This window comes from Telopea speciosissima, chromosome 4 (assembly GCF_018873765.1).
Source record: "Telopea speciosissima isolate NSW1024214 ecotype Mountain lineage chromosome 4, Tspe_v1, whole genome shotgun sequence".
Taxonomy (NCBI): Eukaryota; Viridiplantae; Streptophyta; class Magnoliopsida; order Proteales; family Proteaceae; genus Telopea; species Telopea speciosissima.
Genome location: NC_057919.1, coordinates 37,505,707 through 37,525,376, shown reverse-complemented (window position 1 = coordinate 37,525,376; position 19,670 = coordinate 37,505,707). Strand labels below are relative to the sequence as shown.

Below are 19,670 nucleotides of genomic sequence, written 5' to 3'. Positions count from 1 at the left end.
AATCATCTGCTTTGATGGGTCGACGATCTAGTAAATCTCACGATCAACCGTCACGATCTCCTGATGGTCATTAGCAAATGACATCCCCCCGATTGGAATATGATCGTGGGGTTTCACAATTGCAATCGGACCATACATTAATTCTTCAACTGCAAACTTGATCAGACCGTTGAGTTCATTTTAATCATCACGTCCAATGTCCATTGTTTCTGCCACCTCTAATACGTCCCCTAAAGATTTTATAATGTTTGTCACTTATCACAGTAGTGGTTGGTCCTATCGACAAGCTCTTGAAAACTCAATCGAAGATCTTGAAAATCCGATCTGAGATCCAACAATCAATCCTCAAATTGTTTCGTAAACCCCTTCATAAGGGCGAGGAAATAAGGATTTTGACTCTAATACCCATTGATGCGGACCACAGGTTCCAAAACCCGGCTCGGATCGCTTAAGGGCTCAACCAATCACCAAATAGCTCAAATAAAAAATGGAGAGGCAGAATTAAAAATAACCAAATGAATTAAGGGGCAACTTGGTAGTCAAATAAGGGAACGGACGAGAGACAATAGCATTTATAGATCAAGGATACACTTGGAAGCAAATATAAGGTATGGGACAAAATAAAATTAAGAAAGGGTATAACTATGGAAGTGGGGTGAAATGTGACAACTAAGGAATTATTGAGGGAAAGGTTGTCTTCTTCAAACCTTCGACCAAAGCAACCAAATCAGCGACAATGGAGTTGCGTAATCGATCCAACTTCACAGCTGAAATCCCAAATCGCACGGAAATTTAAGACAGGTCAAAGATTAAACCAAAAGCAAACCCAAGGGCTACAATTTTAAGCAGAGAAACTTCTGCAAGGAAGGTTTGGCGGTAAGGGAAAACCCAGTACTGAATCTCGTCTACTCACAGCAGGGGTTCTTTGGGGCTGAAAATCTGGGACTTCAATCGCCTATAAAGGGGCAGTCAAGGCCCAAGTTATCAGGCCCATTCGATTGCTCACTAGGGAGATTATCCAAGACCCCCTTGCAGTTCAGTAGGAAGATAGATGCAGGACAAAAAAATGGAACCCATTAATAACAGTAAAGGGCAAGAAAAGAAGTGAAGAGAGAGAGAGAGAGAGAGAGAAGAAGACACGGGAGAGTAGATACCAATGGAAGGGAGAGAAAAAGTATCAAAGAAGGGAGGAAAAAAGGTCTCACAACCTCTTGCTATCATACCAAGCGGTAACAATAAACAACTCAACAACAATAAACAACTTCAATTCATCAAATATGTATCCTACATTGGTTACTAGCTAATATTTAAAGAGGAAAATAAAATACTCCTAATGTAATCTAAAACTGAAATTAAACTTGATCCTAACTTGCACTCATAAACTGAAATAAAATCCTAAATCAACTCTATCACTAATTAGCCTATTAAAACTAAAACAAAAAATTACAAGATAAATCCAAAATAATAAAACCTAAATAAATAAACAAAAATATCCTACTGGACCAAGAACCAATTGGACCCGATTCATCTCCATCTGGGATCCCCAACAAGTTTAGGCCGGACCATGGAATTGTCCATGCATCATCATAGGAAATGTGTAGCTTCCCCTTTGCATACCGAATGGTAGAGTTAGACTAGCAGCAACACACTTTTCCCAGCACAAATTTTAATGCACCTAAAAGTATGGCCTTTTGCTGGAGGGTGGTTGAAGAAATTGACACAGCTTAAGCACAAAAGAAAACTGTAAACAACCTCCTCCCATATGCCATCTATGCTTGGCGGATAGATGGTAGATCCACTTCAAGAATAACAAAATCACACAATCACTTTTTGGATAGATTTGAAGGGGGCGCTGGGCTCCATGACAGACATGCAATTGTTTCCTTGTGTATTGCATCATTCCACAAAATGAGCAAACTATGTGGGAATGACAAACGTAGCTCTTTATGGAGCATTCGGGAAGAATTGACACTTCACAATACTTTGAATAGAACAAATTATTTACAGGTGGTCTGATCATTTACACAGAAACACACTAGAACCAAGGATCAAGAACTCGGTGCCTGCTCTGGTTTTGACCAGCCAGAAATCGAGATTTCCCAGGTTTTGACCATATCTAGGTTGAAACTTGGTACTTTCTCCAGGCCACATCGAAGCCTTGGTTTCAAGGCCCAGAAGTTGGTTTTTGCCTTGATTCATGTTGTGCTGCCTATTTTTGACATTTTAAACCAAATCCATGCATTAGTCTCACATAGAGAACACTTGAAGTAATACTTGTGGTTTTGACCCAAGATTGATAGTGTACACTGTTCTTGGACATGGTATCGAATAAGGTTTGACCGGAACAAAATTCCTTCAATATAAATTAGATTTAAGCAATCTTAGATTTGTTTCAAAGCTTTGTTGGAAAGCTTTCCAACAAATCCAAGATTTTTTAAATCTGATTTATATTGAAAGAGTTATGTTCCGATCAAACTTAATTTTGTGTGCACAAATACTGTTTAAAATCGCTCTGAATGGAAATAAATTTTTAGACATCAAAACAAATGAATATTTTACCACTCTTTTGGTTTTTATCAATGTTTTATCGTATTAAAATTTATACAATTTCTAGATTTGAGAAAACCCCAGATTTAAAAGTTGAAAATTGCACCTACTGTCGAAAATCCAGTTTTTGTTCTTGAACTGGAGGGTTGATTTTTTATACTTATAGAATTGGATTTTTTTTTTAACTATTTTTATTGGGTTCAAATAGGGGGTATTTGCTTATTTATAAATAATACCATAAGTAAATAAAAACATTTACTTAAATGATCTTTGGCATAAATAAGTGCCCATCCTAGTTTCGAGCTAGGTTTCCTCAAGTTTCAATGGGGATAAGTACATTTATATAGGTATTCAGGTCGAAACTTGCGAAATTGCTGAAATATGGTCAAAACTATATTCGACCCTTATCTTGTCTCGGTAGGCTGCAAGACTGAGTTCTTCTTCCATGACTGGAAGCACAATAAACAAATTCAATGCACTCTTTGGGAATGCAATTCAAAACCTAACAAGTATATGCTCTTCTTCAGATTGGAAAGAAGATCAATGAAGGCAAATTTCCGCTCCTTTTCCATGTCTCTGAAGAGTCATTACTATTAACACACTCCCTCCCAAAGTTTCCGCTGCCATGCTTGCAACAGGAGAATGGCCCAAACTGCAATGTCATATACCATTAAATCAACATACTAATGCTCCTAAATTCCTAATCCCTAACCCACCCTTCAAGGTAAAGAAGAGGCGTTCTCCAGTTCATAAAGATTACATTTCCCTATATCAACATTTGAAAATCCCTTCAGCTTATCAAGCTGCTCCACTAACAATGCTGGAACACACCGCATTGCAAAGATTTCCAGTGTAAATTTCAAACAAGCACTCAAAGTTGAAAGAGGGATGACTACCCGCATTACGAACAATAGTCACCACCTTTGTTAGTTAAAATGCGTTTAAAACTCGAATAAAATGGCCGAACCATTTTTTTCGTTTAAAACGTGCATGACCGAAATGCTCCCAAAGCGATGGTTAAAAACAGGTACAGATGGATAAAGAATTTTAAGTGCGTATAATACACAAATACTTATTTTTTTTAATTAAAAAAAAAAGGCTATTAACAAAAAACCCGGTTTAGCCATTCGACCAAAACCAACCCCACCCCAAAAAAAAAACAAAGCCTTAACTCATTCCCTCATTTTCTTGATAGAGGATTTCAAAGTTTGTCACTCTCGCACAGCCATGGTACAAAATTTCACGATATATCGCCGAAATTTCGGTAAATTTCAGTAATTTCGACACTACCGAGACCAGATGGGCTTCCGAAATGAAAAAAGTTCAAATTTAGGCGATATTTCAGTATATTTTGGTATATTTCAGTATATTTCGTAGAAATACTGTGTATTGAGCAGTATATTTCGGTAAATTTTGCAGAAATACTGTGTATTGAGTATTGAACTATTGACTATTATGAAGTTTATGAGTTATGACTTATGCACTTATGACTTTATGAGTTTAAACTAAAGGCTACATTTGACTTTATTTTTGTTTCATTTCTTTGTTTAAATTTCTTATAATGTCTTTTAGTACTTAAACAATATGTATTTAACTATTTTATACAACAGGGTCCGACCGTATACAGTCAATCAAGGGTGCAAACCCAAAACACCACTTTGAGTTCATTTTTTTTGCAATATGAAGGTTTAAATGTGTTTATTTAGCTTAAGTAAGGGTGTCCATGAAGTATCAGGCCTAGATATGGCCAAATACCCACCGAGATGGACTCCTGAAATATTGCAGAAAAATGCAATATTTCGGCGAAATTTCGCCAAATTTCAGATATCTCGGTACGCCCGAGATACCGATATATCGCTAGATATAGTACTATGCGCACAGCCGAAGTGCCGAACCCTAAGATTTCCTCAGCTCCTCATCGCACAGTCCCTCTCCCTCTCTCCCAGTGGCAAGCCGGCGACCGAAGCTTCTATCCTTTCCAGAGCAGTGGCGAGATGGTGACCGGAGTTAAGAGCAAGCCAGCAAGGAATTGAGAGTCCGAGACTCTCACACAACTGAACCTCCTCTGCTCCTTATCACACAGTCACTCTCCCTCTCTCCCAGCAGCGAATCGGCAACCGGAGGGAAGCAGTAAGCCAGCTACCAGCGGGAAAACGGTTAGCAGCCTGAAACCCCTCCCTCCCTCTCTCACTCTCTCGCAATCTCCACCTGATTCATTATGATACAGTGAATCACACCAGATAGTGAAAAATTCCTACAAATTTGTTTATTAAACTCCATCGTTGTTACACATCCCTCTGCTTATGATGATCTTCATATGGAAACTACGCAGAGATGCCTTACCAAGAAAAATGATGAAGGGAGTATTATTGATAAATGTGTGATGGGAATATTATGGAAACTCCATCCTTCTCTATCCGATTCGTTATGATAGAGTGGAAAGAAAAATATGTGATGGGAATATTATTGATAAATATTCTGACTTTGATAAATGTGTCTCCTACATGTTCAATCGTTCATACTTTGTTAGCCTGCTAAGTTGATTCATTCACTGTTATTCTTTAACATTCCATGATTTAAATAGATTATATTCACTATTGTTTTTTTATTAATGATTATGTAAAGTACATGGCTAAACATGGCTAACATACTTATAGTACTTTTCTGATTAATGTTATTCTATTATTTGTGCTTGAGATTCCATCGTGAATTTTGAATGGAATGTGGATACAATCTAACCATCGTGAATTTGGAATGGAATATGGATACAATCTAACATTTGTTTTGATTGTTATAGTTGCTTTGAAATTTGGATGCAGGTATTTAGGTAATTATTTACCAATTTATGTTTGTTTATTGGCCTTTTTTGGGTATCGTAATGGTTTAAATTTAAACGTTTAAAACGCATGTTGTCTGTTTTCAATTTTTTGTCGTGAAGTATTTGACCGTATTTTTTTACCACCGGTCATGTTCTGATCCGTTTAAAACACACCAGTACCGAACAATATTTTTTTGCCATTCCCGTTTTAACTAACTATGGTCACTACCATCCCTAATGATCTCAGTCTATATAAATCCTTAGGTCAGATACCATTTCGTTACAGGGAAGAATGCTTGTAAGGGGAAAAACCTAACAGAAGTAATCTCTACATAGCATTAGCATATCTTCAAAAAGATTTACTTGGAAATTGATGGACCTTCCACAGATATCAAATCTATCATGAGATTAAGACTAATGGATCTGCTATATAGACAGCCCATTCAAGGCTTTTTTGGTGGGATGGGGGGGGGGGGGGGGGGCAACAGCAGGAAGACTAACACTTTGCCAGATATTGCTAAGCTTCTAAAAAGCATGGTACAAGAACTCGGCGAGATCTCGCTAATAACTTGCTATTTTGAAATGGCGAGACGAGATGAAGGTCGAAATCAATTTTTAGCCCAACTCAGTCGAGTTGAGATCTCGGGTTGAGATTTCAGTGAGACCAAGATTTCGACCCAAACCACCTTATTAAAATGTCAGATCTCGACCGAGAGGCGAAAATTCGCCTCTAACTCGACCGAGACCTGTAGAAGTAGCTTGTGAGCTGCTGCTTCGTCGATTTTCAGCTGGATTTCGATGTAGAACCTGCCGGAGACATCATTCAGCTACAAAAGTGCAGGATCTGTTTAAGAATTGTGATTCTTCATCTTAAGTTTGAAGAACTTTTGAAAGGTAAACCAATTTTTCCTCAAATCCATTTTTTTCAAAAAAATTTTTTCAAACCTTTGTAGATTCATGTCAATTTAATATATGTTACATAACTTTGGCCGATCAATCACTTGGAGTCCGAATTTTTTTCTATTATTATTTTTTTTTTATTAAATTTTCTGCAAAAAAAAATTGAAAAAAATAAGATCAATAGTGATTGTTTGGAAGTGATTTTCATATATGTTGTTCACCTTTGGATGTTCTACGGCCTCAAGGATTCATTTTTTTCACTCATAAAAAATATGATTTTATTTTTCAGAATTAATAAAAATGTTATTAAAATTTGCAAAAAATATCAAATATGAAGGAAAAATACCTGTTTTTCTTGGAAAATTACGTACAACATATGTATTATATGTCCAAATTAAAATGATGTCAAGTACATCATTCCATTATAATGTTTTGTGCTTTAAGGTATAAATATTTTTAAGGGGGAATTTTCTAGATCTACTAGATGAAAAAAAGATTTACAAAACTAGTAGCAGTAAATTATGTTTTACATTCATAAGTTACTTCAGTTAAAAAAATTTACCAAACCCCCATTGAGTAAAAAAAGTTAAATGAATACCCCAAAATGCCCCAACATCCTTCTCTCTCCTTCTTCTCCTGACGAAACTAACCACTCTCTTTTGCAACCACTCCCTTGATCCCCCTCCCCTGCAATCCCGCCCCACCCACACACAACCCCCAACCCTTCTCTCTCCCATATACCAGCGGCACTTCCCACAACACTTCTCTCTTTCTCTCTCTCTCTCTCTCGCATCACAGTATCCATGAATCTTCCTTCCTCTCTCACCCCATCCCATGAGTTGACCCACATCAGAGTTGCCCCATATATGCCAATAAAAATCAAGAAATTCAAAAACAAAAATTAATTCCAATTGGGTTCACCTGTTCCTCCTATATATATTAAACCTTTATTCAATCCTTTCCGTGTTAACCATTAGAGATCTTTACCTCATTCTCTCTTCACTTTTCCCTCTCTCTTGACTCTCTTTCTTTCCTTAATCTCAACTGATCATCACATCGCTTTGGAGAATCCAAAAAAAATAGATAGCAGTTGCATAGATGAGACCATAAGCGATTCAGCTTCAGCATCTGTGTCATCGACAACGGTACTACCTTTACCGCCGGAGAAACTATGCCGAGTCGGAAGCGGAGCAAGCGTCGTTCTAGACTCAGAAAGTGGAATCGAAGCCGAATCACGAAAGCTTCCTTCCTCTCAATAGAAAGGTGTTGTTCTTCAACCCAACGGTCGATGGGGAGCTCAGATATATGAGAAACACCAACGAGTTTGGCTTGGAACTTTCAATGAAGAAGAAGCAGCAGCTAAAGCCTACGATATCGCCGCTCAAAGATTCTGAGGCCGGGATTGCAGGGGAGGGGGATCAAGGGAGTGGTTGCAGGAGAGAGTGGTTGGTTCCGTCAAGAGAAGAAGAAGAAAGCGAGAGAAGGATGTTGGGGCATTTTGGGTTATTCATTTAACTTTTTTTTTTTTAATGGGGTTTTGGTAAATCTTTAAAAAACTTATGAATGTAAAACATAATTTACTGATACTGGGTTTGTAAATCTTTTTTTAATCTAGTAGATCTAGGAAATTCTCCCTATTTTTAATAGAAATTCTAAATTTTATTTTAATTAAGAAATAAATACTAGGGTTAGGGGACATATAAGAGATAGCTATTTGATTGTTTTACTAGCTTGACATTATGTTTAATAGTTACTAATACATTACTTTAAGTCTTTAATAGTTACTAATACATGTTTTTTTATGTAACAATGTAAAAAGTAAGACATTTGGTACACAATGGAAGACCGTGGTGAGATAGCATGGCAACATGGAACCTCGATATTTGGAGGATAAAAAGAAGTCACCAAGTGTCAATATTGTGGGAAGTTGCTAAATTCTATAGGGGCCACTAGGTTAAAACAGCATTTGGCTAGTGGCTATAAGGATGTTGCCAAATGCACCAATGTTCCTTATGAGGTGCAGCACGCCATAGCAAAGCACTTAAGAGGACGAAGAGAAAGGAAAGCTGAGAGGGAAAAACAATAAAGAGAGTTTGATGAGGCAAAGCTAGAGAGGCCTGGTGTAGAGGTCATTGGAGATGATACTGGATATAGGCCTCCTCCTGATGATTTCCAATCAGAGGCTGAGTGGAGAATCTACCAATAGACTTTAGCAGCCAATAGACAAAGTTTGCATATTGAGCTATGAGCATATGAGCAGAGGAGCTGGTGGATCTGGCTCAATTGCACCAAAAGCAGTGTAACAAGATAAGAGGAGGAGAAGCACCAGATAGAACGTGACGGAACCCCCACGGCCCCTAACCCGACCACGAGTACATTCCCCATATCCCATTCTTCAGCAGGATCCCACCATATTTAGGCAATAAGATGCCTACCAGTCAACCATCCCGCAAATGTATGGTAGTAAACAAGATGAAGCACGGGATGTCTTCAACAAGTTCATGTTCTATAATAACATTCCACCTAATGTAGCATAGGAAACAAACTATCATGCATTCCTTGACGTTACAGGGAGAGCTAGCGCAGGATTGAAGGGGCTCAAACCATATGAGTTAATGAATATCTAATTACCTAAGGAGAAGAAGGAATTGGAAGACTACATTAAGACTCTGAAACCAAGGTGGGAGATGTGTGGGGTTACTATTATGGCTGTTAGTTGGACTGGACCTACTAGACAGTCCATTATCAATTTCATGGTGAGTTGTAATGGAAAGACAATATTCTTGAAGTCTTTGGATGCATCGAAGAAAATAAAGGATGCATCATATTTGTCTAGTGAACTGAAGAAAGTGGTAGAGGATGTAGGACCAAAGAACGTTATCCAAATTGTGACGGATAACGATTCTAACCTTAAAAAGGCTTGGGAGAAATTGATGAACAAGAAGAGCAAGAGGATCCACCTCTTTTGGACTCCATGTGCAACACATTCCATTGATTTAATGTTGAAGGACATGGGAAAGAAAACTTTGGTGGCAAGCGTGGTCAGGAGGACAAGACAAGTGACCACATTTGTATATAACCATGGTTATACATTAGCCATGTTGAGGGAAAGATGCAATGGTGATTTAGTGAGGCCTAGTGTCACTCGATGTGCCACCAATTACATTGCATTAAAGAGCTTTCAGACAAAGGTGATTGATCTGAGGTCTATGTTTGCAAGTGAACAGTGGTTTGGTTGGCAGGGGTTGAGTTCAGAAGAAGGGAAGGCAACACAAGAGACCATTGCAAATGACTTATTTTGGCGTGACTTGAATAAAGTTGTTGCTACATTAGAGCCAGTGGTGACAGTACTAAGGATGGTGGATACAGAGAAGAAACCTACCTTGGCCCCCATTTATGTTGCCCTTCAGAAGATGAAGGAAATGGTCAGAGCTGCGATACCCTGTAGTACAAGGGCATACACTAACATCATTGATGATCGACAGGAGAGCACATGAGTCATCCATTGCATAAAGCCAGTGAGTTCATCACTTCAACATACTTTACACTTTACATGAGTTTTTACATTTACATATTCAAAATTAACAGGTTATATTTGTCATTACCACTTTACCAACATACTATCTGAATCCAAAGTATCAGTACTCACAAAATCTTGGGCTAAACACAAGAATTGCTAGAGGCAGTTCAAAATGTTATTGAGAAGTTGGAGCCCAATGCATCGACACAAGCTGAGGCAAATGATGATGTGAGAGTATGGGACTTGGTAGTAAGGAAAGTAATTAGTTAATTGACTTAATTCATCGTATCATGTACTAATTACTAAATAGTAAATACTAATGCAAGGCAGGTTTGAGTTTTGAAATGAAAACAGATCCAATACTTCAAAGAGGCTAGCACAAGTTTCAGTCGAAAAACTGCAGTGGAGGGTAGACAAAAGTCAGACCCTGGTAGGTGGCAGGCATTACATTTATGAATTATATTTTAAGATATAAATATTCCTAATATTCTATATTTGTAATGCAGCCAACTGGTGGGTACTTTATGGTACAAGTTCACCCGACCTGAGGAAGATAGCAATGAAAGTGCTCTCACAGACTTGTTCATCCTCCGGATGCGAGCACAACTGGAGTACATTCTCATTGATACACTCGAAGAAGCGGAACAGATTGGGTCACAAACGATTGGAGCAGCTGGTGTATGTGCTTTACAATATGAGACTAAGGATGAGGTACATACGTTAAGGAATGGGCACCAATGATAGAGAACCCATCGAGCTAGCAAACATTTTCCAGGAGGACTCTGATGATGATAAGGTTCCCCTATTCCAGTGGGTGAGGGATTGTGGTGCACCAGAAATGGATCAGGCTGGGGGTAGGTAAAACCCCATCATTGCGACCGCAACCGATACAGATGTTGACGAATATATGTCGCAAGAGGAGCATGTGCTAAGGGTGTCAAACGGTCAGGTCGGGTCGGTTTCAGTTCGGTTTTTTTGGTTTCGTTGTGGAAATAGTTGAATCTAAAACTGGACCTATAAGGTTTTTTCGATTTCGGGGCGGTTTCAGTTTGTGATAACAGGTATGAGACGGTTTGGATCGGTTTTCAAACCGATCCGAAACCGTTACCAGCCCGATTTTATACCAAAATTTATATGCTGTTAGGGCCCAGGGGGCCTTATCAAATGGACTGGGTTCAATACTTCCATTTTACTTTTTTACTTTTTCAAATGGACTAGGCTCCATTTTTTATCTTTTCATACAAAAAAAAAATGAGCTGGGATCCATTTCTTTTTATCTAAACAACTAAACAAATTTGAAAGAGTGCAATACTGCAATAGTGTAGGGGTGTCATTCGGTTTCTACCGGGTCGGGTTTCAATTACTGTTCGGTTGTCGGTTTGGTCCTGACAATCAGGCCTATCCGGAAACCGTCGGTGTAGACCGAACCGCCCCTAAACCGAGGGGTCTACAATTCCTGAATCCGCCACCTACCCATTAAGCAAACGGAACGACTCAGCTCGGCTCGGGCCTTAACGGGTCGGTACGGTTCATGTTTTGACACCAGAGTCGCCGAGACATTTTAAGGCTGCAGCAGGAAGTGTTGATGATGATGATGATCTTGCTGGTGGTGGTGGTAGCGGCGGTGGCATGCCAAGTGGTGGTTATTATGATGATCGCCATGAGGGGGTGCGCGAGCAGTACCAATATGAGCTGGGGACGAAAATGGGATTGTGCGTTACACAGGTGAGACTCCGTTTAATCATGCCACACAAGATTAGGACCATGGTGTCCCCGCTACGTACCAGAGATGCCCGCGTCGTAAACAGTCATAGGTTCAGGATGATGCCATGAGTATAAACACCATGCTTGAAAGTTTCGAAAGCATGAGTATAGATACTACTAATGAGCGTAAGCCGTGGCATGCATCTCAGCCTCAGTATGACTATGACTATGGCCAGGAGAGCATCGGTTCCAAATATAGTGGCTATGGTCAGTTTGGACAACCAGTACATGAGTTCGACAATCAAAACACTAGGTCAGGTTTTGTGGACATATTCCTAGTCCCAACCCAGCCACACCCATACATGTCGATGGTATTTCAACAGGCTGGTGACAATAGCAGTAGATCTCATGCCTCATGGCCCTCATCGCAACCGCCTCTTCTATACCTTAGGATAGGGAACTTGGAATACGTTGATGACAACACTTATATGAGTTTTGTGGCAACCTATGTGCAACACCATAGTTATCATGGTGTCAGGCTCCTTGGGCACCATGGCAGTGTCGCCTTAAATTTTGACCATCTAAAACGCCATGGCCGCCTTCCCGCCTTGATAACTGTGTGCAACACTACAACAACACTATGACATGGGAAGACTTTATGGAACAATATGGTGGTTAATACTTGATTTGGTCATATGGCATGAGATGATAGATGTAATATGTTAAGATTGATGTATTGTACACTTTTACATTTGTAATGTTTATTTAAGTTGTTATATTTTAATTGTATGATTTGATTGCATTCAATTACTAAATTATGTGTAGAACAAGGCCTATTAGTACATCGTCGCCTACCAACCTAGGGTCCAAAGTGAAACTCCTAATTGGACTTTGTTTTTTGCAAAATCTGATAGTGTCATTGTGTTTAAATGGCCTAAAATAGGCTGAGTACTAAGTTTCAGCCCTAAAATAGGTCTAAAACCCACCGAATCCAGCCATCGAGTTGAAAAAAAAAAATTTACCCCAACTCTCTGAGATCTCGGCCCAACTTGGTTTTTGGCCAGGGCGAAATCTGTAGCGAAACCGAGTTCTTGAACCTTGCTAAGAAGACCCTAACAAGAATCTTAAAATTCCTCATAAAAAATATAGGGTAATCTCAACTTCAAATCTGGACCCCTTCTCCAACCAGGGAAAAAAATTAGTCCAGAAATTCAAATCAACATGGATATAAGCACTCTCTATCACTCTCGAAAATGACTCCCACTGTGACAAACCAATTTGTAGTTAAGATTGTATGAGAGCTCAAAACTCCCAACTGGGTCAAATATATAAAGAGAGAATCATGTTCTCTAAATGTAGATATGCAAATATATGTGCATGTGCATTTGATAAATAATTAAACCAATTTGGGGGTGTACCTTCATCTGGGGAAGGAGAATAGGCCCTTCATAGGCAAAGGCTGTGTAAAGCTGAACAAGGGTTGCTCCTGCTCGTATCTTCTTGTACGCATCCTCCCCGCTGGAACAAATGCATTTTAAACACATGTGAAAAACCAGATTCAAATACCATTCATCATCTTCACAATCGAACAAAAGATGGTATTGTCAAGAAGGGACTGATACTAACCTGCTAATACCCCCGCAACCAATAAGGGGGATCTTTCCCTGAAAAAGAAGGAGTTGCACAAAACATCAAACACGACTGAGAAGAATACACTCTAGAACCATTTGTCATAGATTTTCTAGCCCATGAATTCAATAGATCAAATCATAGTTTGAAATTTTGGTCGAAACAGAACAGGGTTAGACTCTGCAGGCATATCAAATTTAGACAGAAACTTTGACATTTCAGCCAAAATTTCGGCCATTTTGGTCAGTTCGGAAAATTTTCAAGATTTCGCACCCTTTGCTCCTAAGCACTCCAGGACTACTAGAAAACCTCAATTTTTTAGAAAAATCCTTTATTTTGCTACTGAATCAAGACTTGGTTAACTGTGGAGCATCCCAACAACATTTGGCTGGATTAAACATCATTTGGCCAAAATTCCTCAAATTTCAAATTTTACACCTATAGATCTGTTGTGATGTACTTTGAAAGATTCTTCAGGCAGAAGATGACATGGCCACCATATGTCATAGGATTTAAAGCCAAACTACAACTTTAGGTGTTCTTTTTTCCAATCTAATGCTTTAAACATATGTAAACATGTTTAAATAGACAATCCCTAATAATTGTCTATGATAACAGTTTTTTGACATTGGTCTACTATAAAATGGTTTTTCTTCATTCTTAATACATATTCCAATGCTCTTATTAAATATTGTGTTTTCTAGTACTAAATTAAGTGTAGAATAGGTTATAAAAGAGAGAGGATACCGAAACATACAACGTACAATTCCAACCTACGGTCCGAAGTCAAACTACAATTTTGGGTGTGTTTTTTTATAATATAAAGGTCCAAATATGTACAGAGATACTTAATTAGGGTTTCACTAAAGTTCGGGCCAAAATATGACTTTGACAACCAAATTGTAACAGATTTCAGTCGGTCAAAACCCAAATCAAAGTTGAAATCTCGAACTATGGATCAGATGGGTGATCCCTTGGCTCAATTTTTTGCATTCTTTTTCCTATCATGTGGAGTACGAGTAGTTCACTCATTGACATCTTCCAACAATAAAACCACAATACTTGTTGCCCTATTGCTAAACCAAGCCAATACCTTAAAAATTTTAAGGAAAATAACGCTTACCACCCCTTTTTTTTTGGTAAATAAATATATTACCGAGCCCCAGAGGGGGCAGGGAAAGAACCCCAAGAGGGGGCAGGGAAAGAACCAAAGAACCAATGTACAAGAGGGGGAAGAAAAGAGGGGGGGGCGATCCTCCAGCATACGCAGAGGAGGAGGACCGCAATAGGGGATTATCAAGACCCCAAAAAGTCAAAAGATGTCTGTTCCTCGGAGAGTCAGAGACGGGCCTTTGACAGATACAACTGAGCTTGGAGGAAACATCGAATGAGATGGCTTTCCAAATCACATCAAAGGATCTAGATTTGGAAGTCCATCTCCTAAGATTCCTCTCCATCCAGATATGGTGAACAGCGGTGCTGAAGACTAGCTTCCCTATAATTTGCGTAAAATCGAGAATAACCCGAAAATTCACACACATGACTCGTACACCCCTTACTATTCATTAAAAACTACAAACTTAACAGTCCGTTAGTAGGAGACTGTTAAGCGATGATGTCATGCCTCTATTACATGACGAAATGACAAATATGTCATTTCCTCATATGAACCTCAAGAGGTGTCCTCATCCTCCCCAAACCTCATGTCTGAGTCATTCATGGCGAAGCAAAACTTTTTGAATGAGATTAGGATGATCCCATTCGTGGCCAATCTTCGCCGGCATTTTGAAGCCCAGCGGCCAAACTCTAATCGTCTTCTCCAAGGACGGCCGCCGCTGGAAAGTGCGAGTTTCCGCCTCTCCAACTGCCAGCTTCCCCTTGCCCTTGTCGCTGCTTGTTGAATCAACAGTCATGGGACACCAATGTCATTGTTATCGATGGTTGCAGTGGTGGTGTCTTTGTAGAGGGAAGGAAGATCTAGGGCAGAAGTTGAGCCACCGTATTTGCTAATCGTAGGCAGTGAATTGCAGGGGGCTTGGCAGTGGGGGTTACTGTTCCTGGTTTGGATTGGGAGGCAGTCACAGGTTCGCGTTCGTTGGAGATGTTGCCATCGTTTCAGCAGCACCTTCACGGCTCAGGATAGAATCCATGCTGTACAAGAATTGGATATTGAAACAAGAACTCCCCCTGATTGAATCCTCCCAACCCACCGCCCCACTATGATATACCCTCCCAGCGTATTATGCTCTGCATTCTCAGCAGCTATTCAAATCGTGCATCCAAATTCTACCACTCAATGTTTCAAATGCTCGCCAAGGATTTGAAATACTAAAACCTCACCGCTTCAAGGGTCTGCCAAATTCTATACTTACGACTTCTCTGCATTCCCGTAAACAGACTCAGGAACTCTGAGCACAAATGGCAAGAAATCAGAAGAAGACACCCGTTCCCGAGAATTTTTTTTATTTGCCCTTCTTCTTCGTGTTTGCAAGGGTTTCAGATGGGGATGGCCTCGGGAATGGCAGGGAAGGCGGAGGGGGGGGGGGAGATACTAAGGAGGGGATGTGATGGGGCAGGGTTATGGTGTTCCTTTGTCGGTGGGTTGAGGGAGTTGCAGAGGGTGGGGCTGTGGTGTTCTGCAAAGAAGAAGAAGTGGGAGGGAAAGAGAAAGAAGCCTTTGTAGCCTTTGTATTGAGGGTTGAGGATTTGAGTTTTATTTTGTATGATGAGGGTAAAATTGTCTTTTGAATTGCACTTCTAATGGCGCCAGGGTAAAGGGGTACTGAAAATCACTGAAGGGGTGTACGAGTCATGTGTGCGAAATTTCAGGTTTTTCTCGATTTTAAGCAAACTACAGAAGTGGTTCGCGTAATTTATGTTTTAAAATTTCAAATATCCATAAAGCTAATTAACATGATGTAGATCAAAATATGTAGGAAAAAAAAGACCAAAACACTGTTCACGTGAACAGTGTCACAGCCCATATTTGCCTTGCGTGGGGATGTCTTTTAGAAGATATTGTAGGTTCATCAAGTGAAGAAAGATTCTATCCTAATGCTTCCATAGTTTAGTTTCTATTTTCAGTTTTAGAAAGTATATTTTATTTCATTGAGGTAGCTTTTAGTTTCAGTTTGTTACTATTTTTGTTTTCTTCTCTAAAATAGGAGTTTCTATTTTGATGTATGGCAGCTAGATATTATAGGAAGTTTCTATTTTGGTTGTAAGCTACTTGGTAGCAAACACTTCTATTTTGGGCTCAACCCTTAAGTCTATATAATGTAATGCCCTTAGAGGCCTCCAACAGTTTTAAAAGAATCAATGAAGTTGCAATTTGCTTGCTTGAGATCTCAGAGAGATCTTTGTTTCAACAGCTGAGAGAGCTGTGGGTGAGAGGCCCAAGGGTGAGATAGCCTAACCTATCCATCTATCCTATCTTCTATTTTCCTTTTTTAATTTTCATTGTGTGATACTGTGATTTGCTACAAGTCCTGTGATCGAAGAGTAAATATGCTTCTGAACAAAGTGATCGATCTCCTATTCTGTCCAGCAGTTGAATATCAATTTTCAGCATCAATTCTGACCTATCATTGATCCTACTGTAGAGTAGTTCTTAGTTGAACTGACTTCTACATTATAACAATATGCCCATGGGGCTATATATTGTTGGCCCACTTGTTAACGACGGAAAACAAGTATGCAGAAGTTTGGTTTAGAATAAGCTCCAAAGAAGTGAAGAGTATATTACAAAAACTTAAACTACAAGGGTGTTTCTGGTTGTCACCCGTGGAGCTGAACTAGGAAGGTGCAACCTTATATCCTTTACCCTTATGTTACTCTTAGGTTGCACATGGAGGGAAGGGTTTCATGTAATTTCACAATATCATTGAATAACAATCCCATCAACTACCACAATTCAATATCCACCAAAGCCCAACATTTGAAGTGGGTGCAATGGATTTAATATAAGGAGTTTTCTAGTGTTTGTTGGAAGCCTGTGACAGTTGTTTCCAGCAATTTCATATCATTGGATCCTTCATCACACGACATCCCTCCCCACCCTGACCATCTCTCCCTCCCACCTGGCCGTCCCCCCATCAGCCACGTTCCAACTGAACCAGCAACCTCCTCCACCCCTCTCCCCCAAAAAAAAACCCCATTTTGCAAATCTTGGCTCACTTTTCTGACCCCTTCCACCGAAAATGGTTCCAGCTTCCAGATTAGGGATGGTCCTTCGCTCAACATAGCAGGAGGAAATGACTGGATATTTAGGAATCAGCCCCTAGATTCTCATCTACAAGTACATATTTTCCCTGGCTTAAAATTGTGGAGGGCCCTGGCAAAAATTTTGGTGGTCCATATTAAAAAATTTGTACTCAACTTAAAAAAACACAATATCAGGGCAGGGGCAAATAAATGAGGTCAAGGAGGCAACCAGAATTTGACAAAAAGAAACAACCCCCACACCCACAAAAAAAAACAACATACCCTCGTCAAAAGGTACATCTCCTTCAAGATGTTGGTGGATAGATTAAAAAGAGGCTTCCCGCTTAAGCCACCAGACTCTTCAGCCACCGGGTTCTTACTTACAGGATCAGGTCTTGAAATGGTTGTATTTGATATTATCTGAAACAGACAGATGATCATTATGAGCAGCCAATGACAATTTATGTACAGGATAAAACTTCAACAAAGAAATAAACCAGAAGTAATAGAAGAAAAAAAAAACATAGAAGGAAATACAAAGAAACTGTAGGTTATGCATGAAATAAAGTCAAGCTTTTCTTCCTAAAAAAAATGTGAATATTTTAAGGAAAAAACTTGAAAAGACCAGTAAATGCATCCCAATTCCCAATGTAAAAGAATTGGGGAAAGCATATATTCAGTTTCTTCTCAAATGAAGCATCAAATCATTTCAGAAGACTTCTAACCACCTTAAATACAAGCATTATTGAGAAATCAGTCAGCAGTTTCTCAATGGCGGAAAGATGTACCTAGTTAGAGTGGGTAACCTGAGAAACACATATTGGCAGCTCAACAAATCCAAATCGTAGGTCTTTTTTTTGTTTTTTGTTTTCTTTGAATTGTGTTTCAGAAAGACAAAGGTACATTTTTTTTGTTTCTCTATTTATCAAAAATTGTGTTCAAATCTCCGGTTCATTATAAAATGTGTTTTTCATGTTAATGAATGTTTAGAACTTGCCACTTGGCCTATGTAGTTGATTTGATAGTAATTTAAGACAAGTGACTCTATTTTCCCAAATTAGAATAGATGTAATGGCATATTCCTAATTATATTGGAAAGTGGAATGGTAATGGCATTTTCGTAGTTTTTTGTTATGGTGGCTTGAGTGGTAATGGCATTTACGTAATTATTTGGGTTAATTATGATGGTAATTGCAATTCTGTAATTATTGGTAACAGTGTTAACAATTAAATCCGGAGCAGGTTTTACCAAACGCCATTGCTAATCTTTTTCTGTTCTAGAACTAGTTCTGGAATAGGTTTACCAAACGCTAATCTAGAGCCCCAAAACACAGTTCAAGAACAGAAACGAAAAAAGATAGTTCTGCGAATTGACATGCGGCCTGGGACCCAATGTGGGTGGATTTGGTCAGGGAGATGCAGAAATAGTACTTCTAGACCCATTATGTGTCCAAGGCCTTTTGTACACGATACCAAATGTAGCCTTACCAAATGCCTTTTTAGTGTTTTTTTGTTCTCACAGAAAAAAAAAACACTGGAAATACTTATAAGGAGTGTTACCAAACGTAGCCCAATTGTCTTCTATTTCACTTCTGTTATTTATTTATTTTTTTATCTTAGCTGGAATAGGCCTGATGCTAGCAATCCAGCTTATCGTTAGCTTATATCATTATCTCTAAAGTCAGGTCTTCTAGTAGATTAGGGGACTGGTTATGGCTAGTCGAAGGGTTATCTTATCCCCATCTGAGTGTTTCATATTCATTTTATGGGAAAAGGCTGGGCACGCTGCCACGGTGCCCAGCATGTGTCATCTGCTCTCTTCCTCATTTGTAAAAGATCCATGTGCCTTCCTGTGTGCAGCCCTGTGGTTGGCGTATGCCACAAGCTTACCGAAAACTGGCAGCATACCCAAGCCTCTCCCTCATTTTATTTAATCTTTTTGTAGTTCAGTCCTTGTGTTATCCAACTTTGGTTAGCAAAAACTATAAATAGATATAAAAGCCAGAGGCCTCCCCATCAATTCAGTATTTCTGAATTCTTGAATAAGCTGTCGATTCAGTGGTTGGTTGGTGGATTCCAAGTAATGAGGCACGGTGGATTCCGAGCTGTAGTTCAGTTATCTTCTTTATTTTCTGTCCTAATCCTTCCCAGGCAACAGGTAAGATTTATTTACTCTTCTGTTGCCTGCAACAGTGCAGATTTGCTATTCTGGTTTGTTGATCACATATCCACACATCAGCTGACTTGATTTGTTTCTAGTTTCATACATCCATCTCTGTGTTACTGTTCTCTGATCTTCTGATCGATTGGTATAGTTCTGGACTGCTACTCATACTCCTAGTAGCTCTA

At 39.2% G+C, this 19,670-nt stretch overlaps 1 protein-coding gene across 4 annotated transcripts in view; it reads right to left on the bottom strand.

The window, feature by feature from the left end:
- LOC122660226 (dihydroorotate dehydrogenase (quinone), mitochondrial) overlaps positions 1-19,670 on the bottom strand; it is an 82,452-nt gene that overhangs the window by 20,219 nt on the left and 42,563 nt on the right. For all 4 annotated transcript variants that reach the window (XR_006332649.1, XM_043855443.1, XM_043855442.1 and 1 more), the window contains exons 8-10: positions 17,604-17,741; positions 13,116-13,153; positions 12,908-13,007 (exon numbers count right to left, since the gene is read on the bottom strand). Coding sequence is in view for 3 of the 4 variants with exons in the window: in XM_043855443.1 (XP_043711378.1) it covers positions 12,908-13,007; positions 13,116-13,153; positions 17,604-17,741 (276 nt within the window). In the remaining variant the exon portion in view is untranslated. The remainder of the gene's footprint in view (positions 1-12,907; positions 13,008-13,115; positions 13,154-17,603; positions 17,742-19,670) is intronic.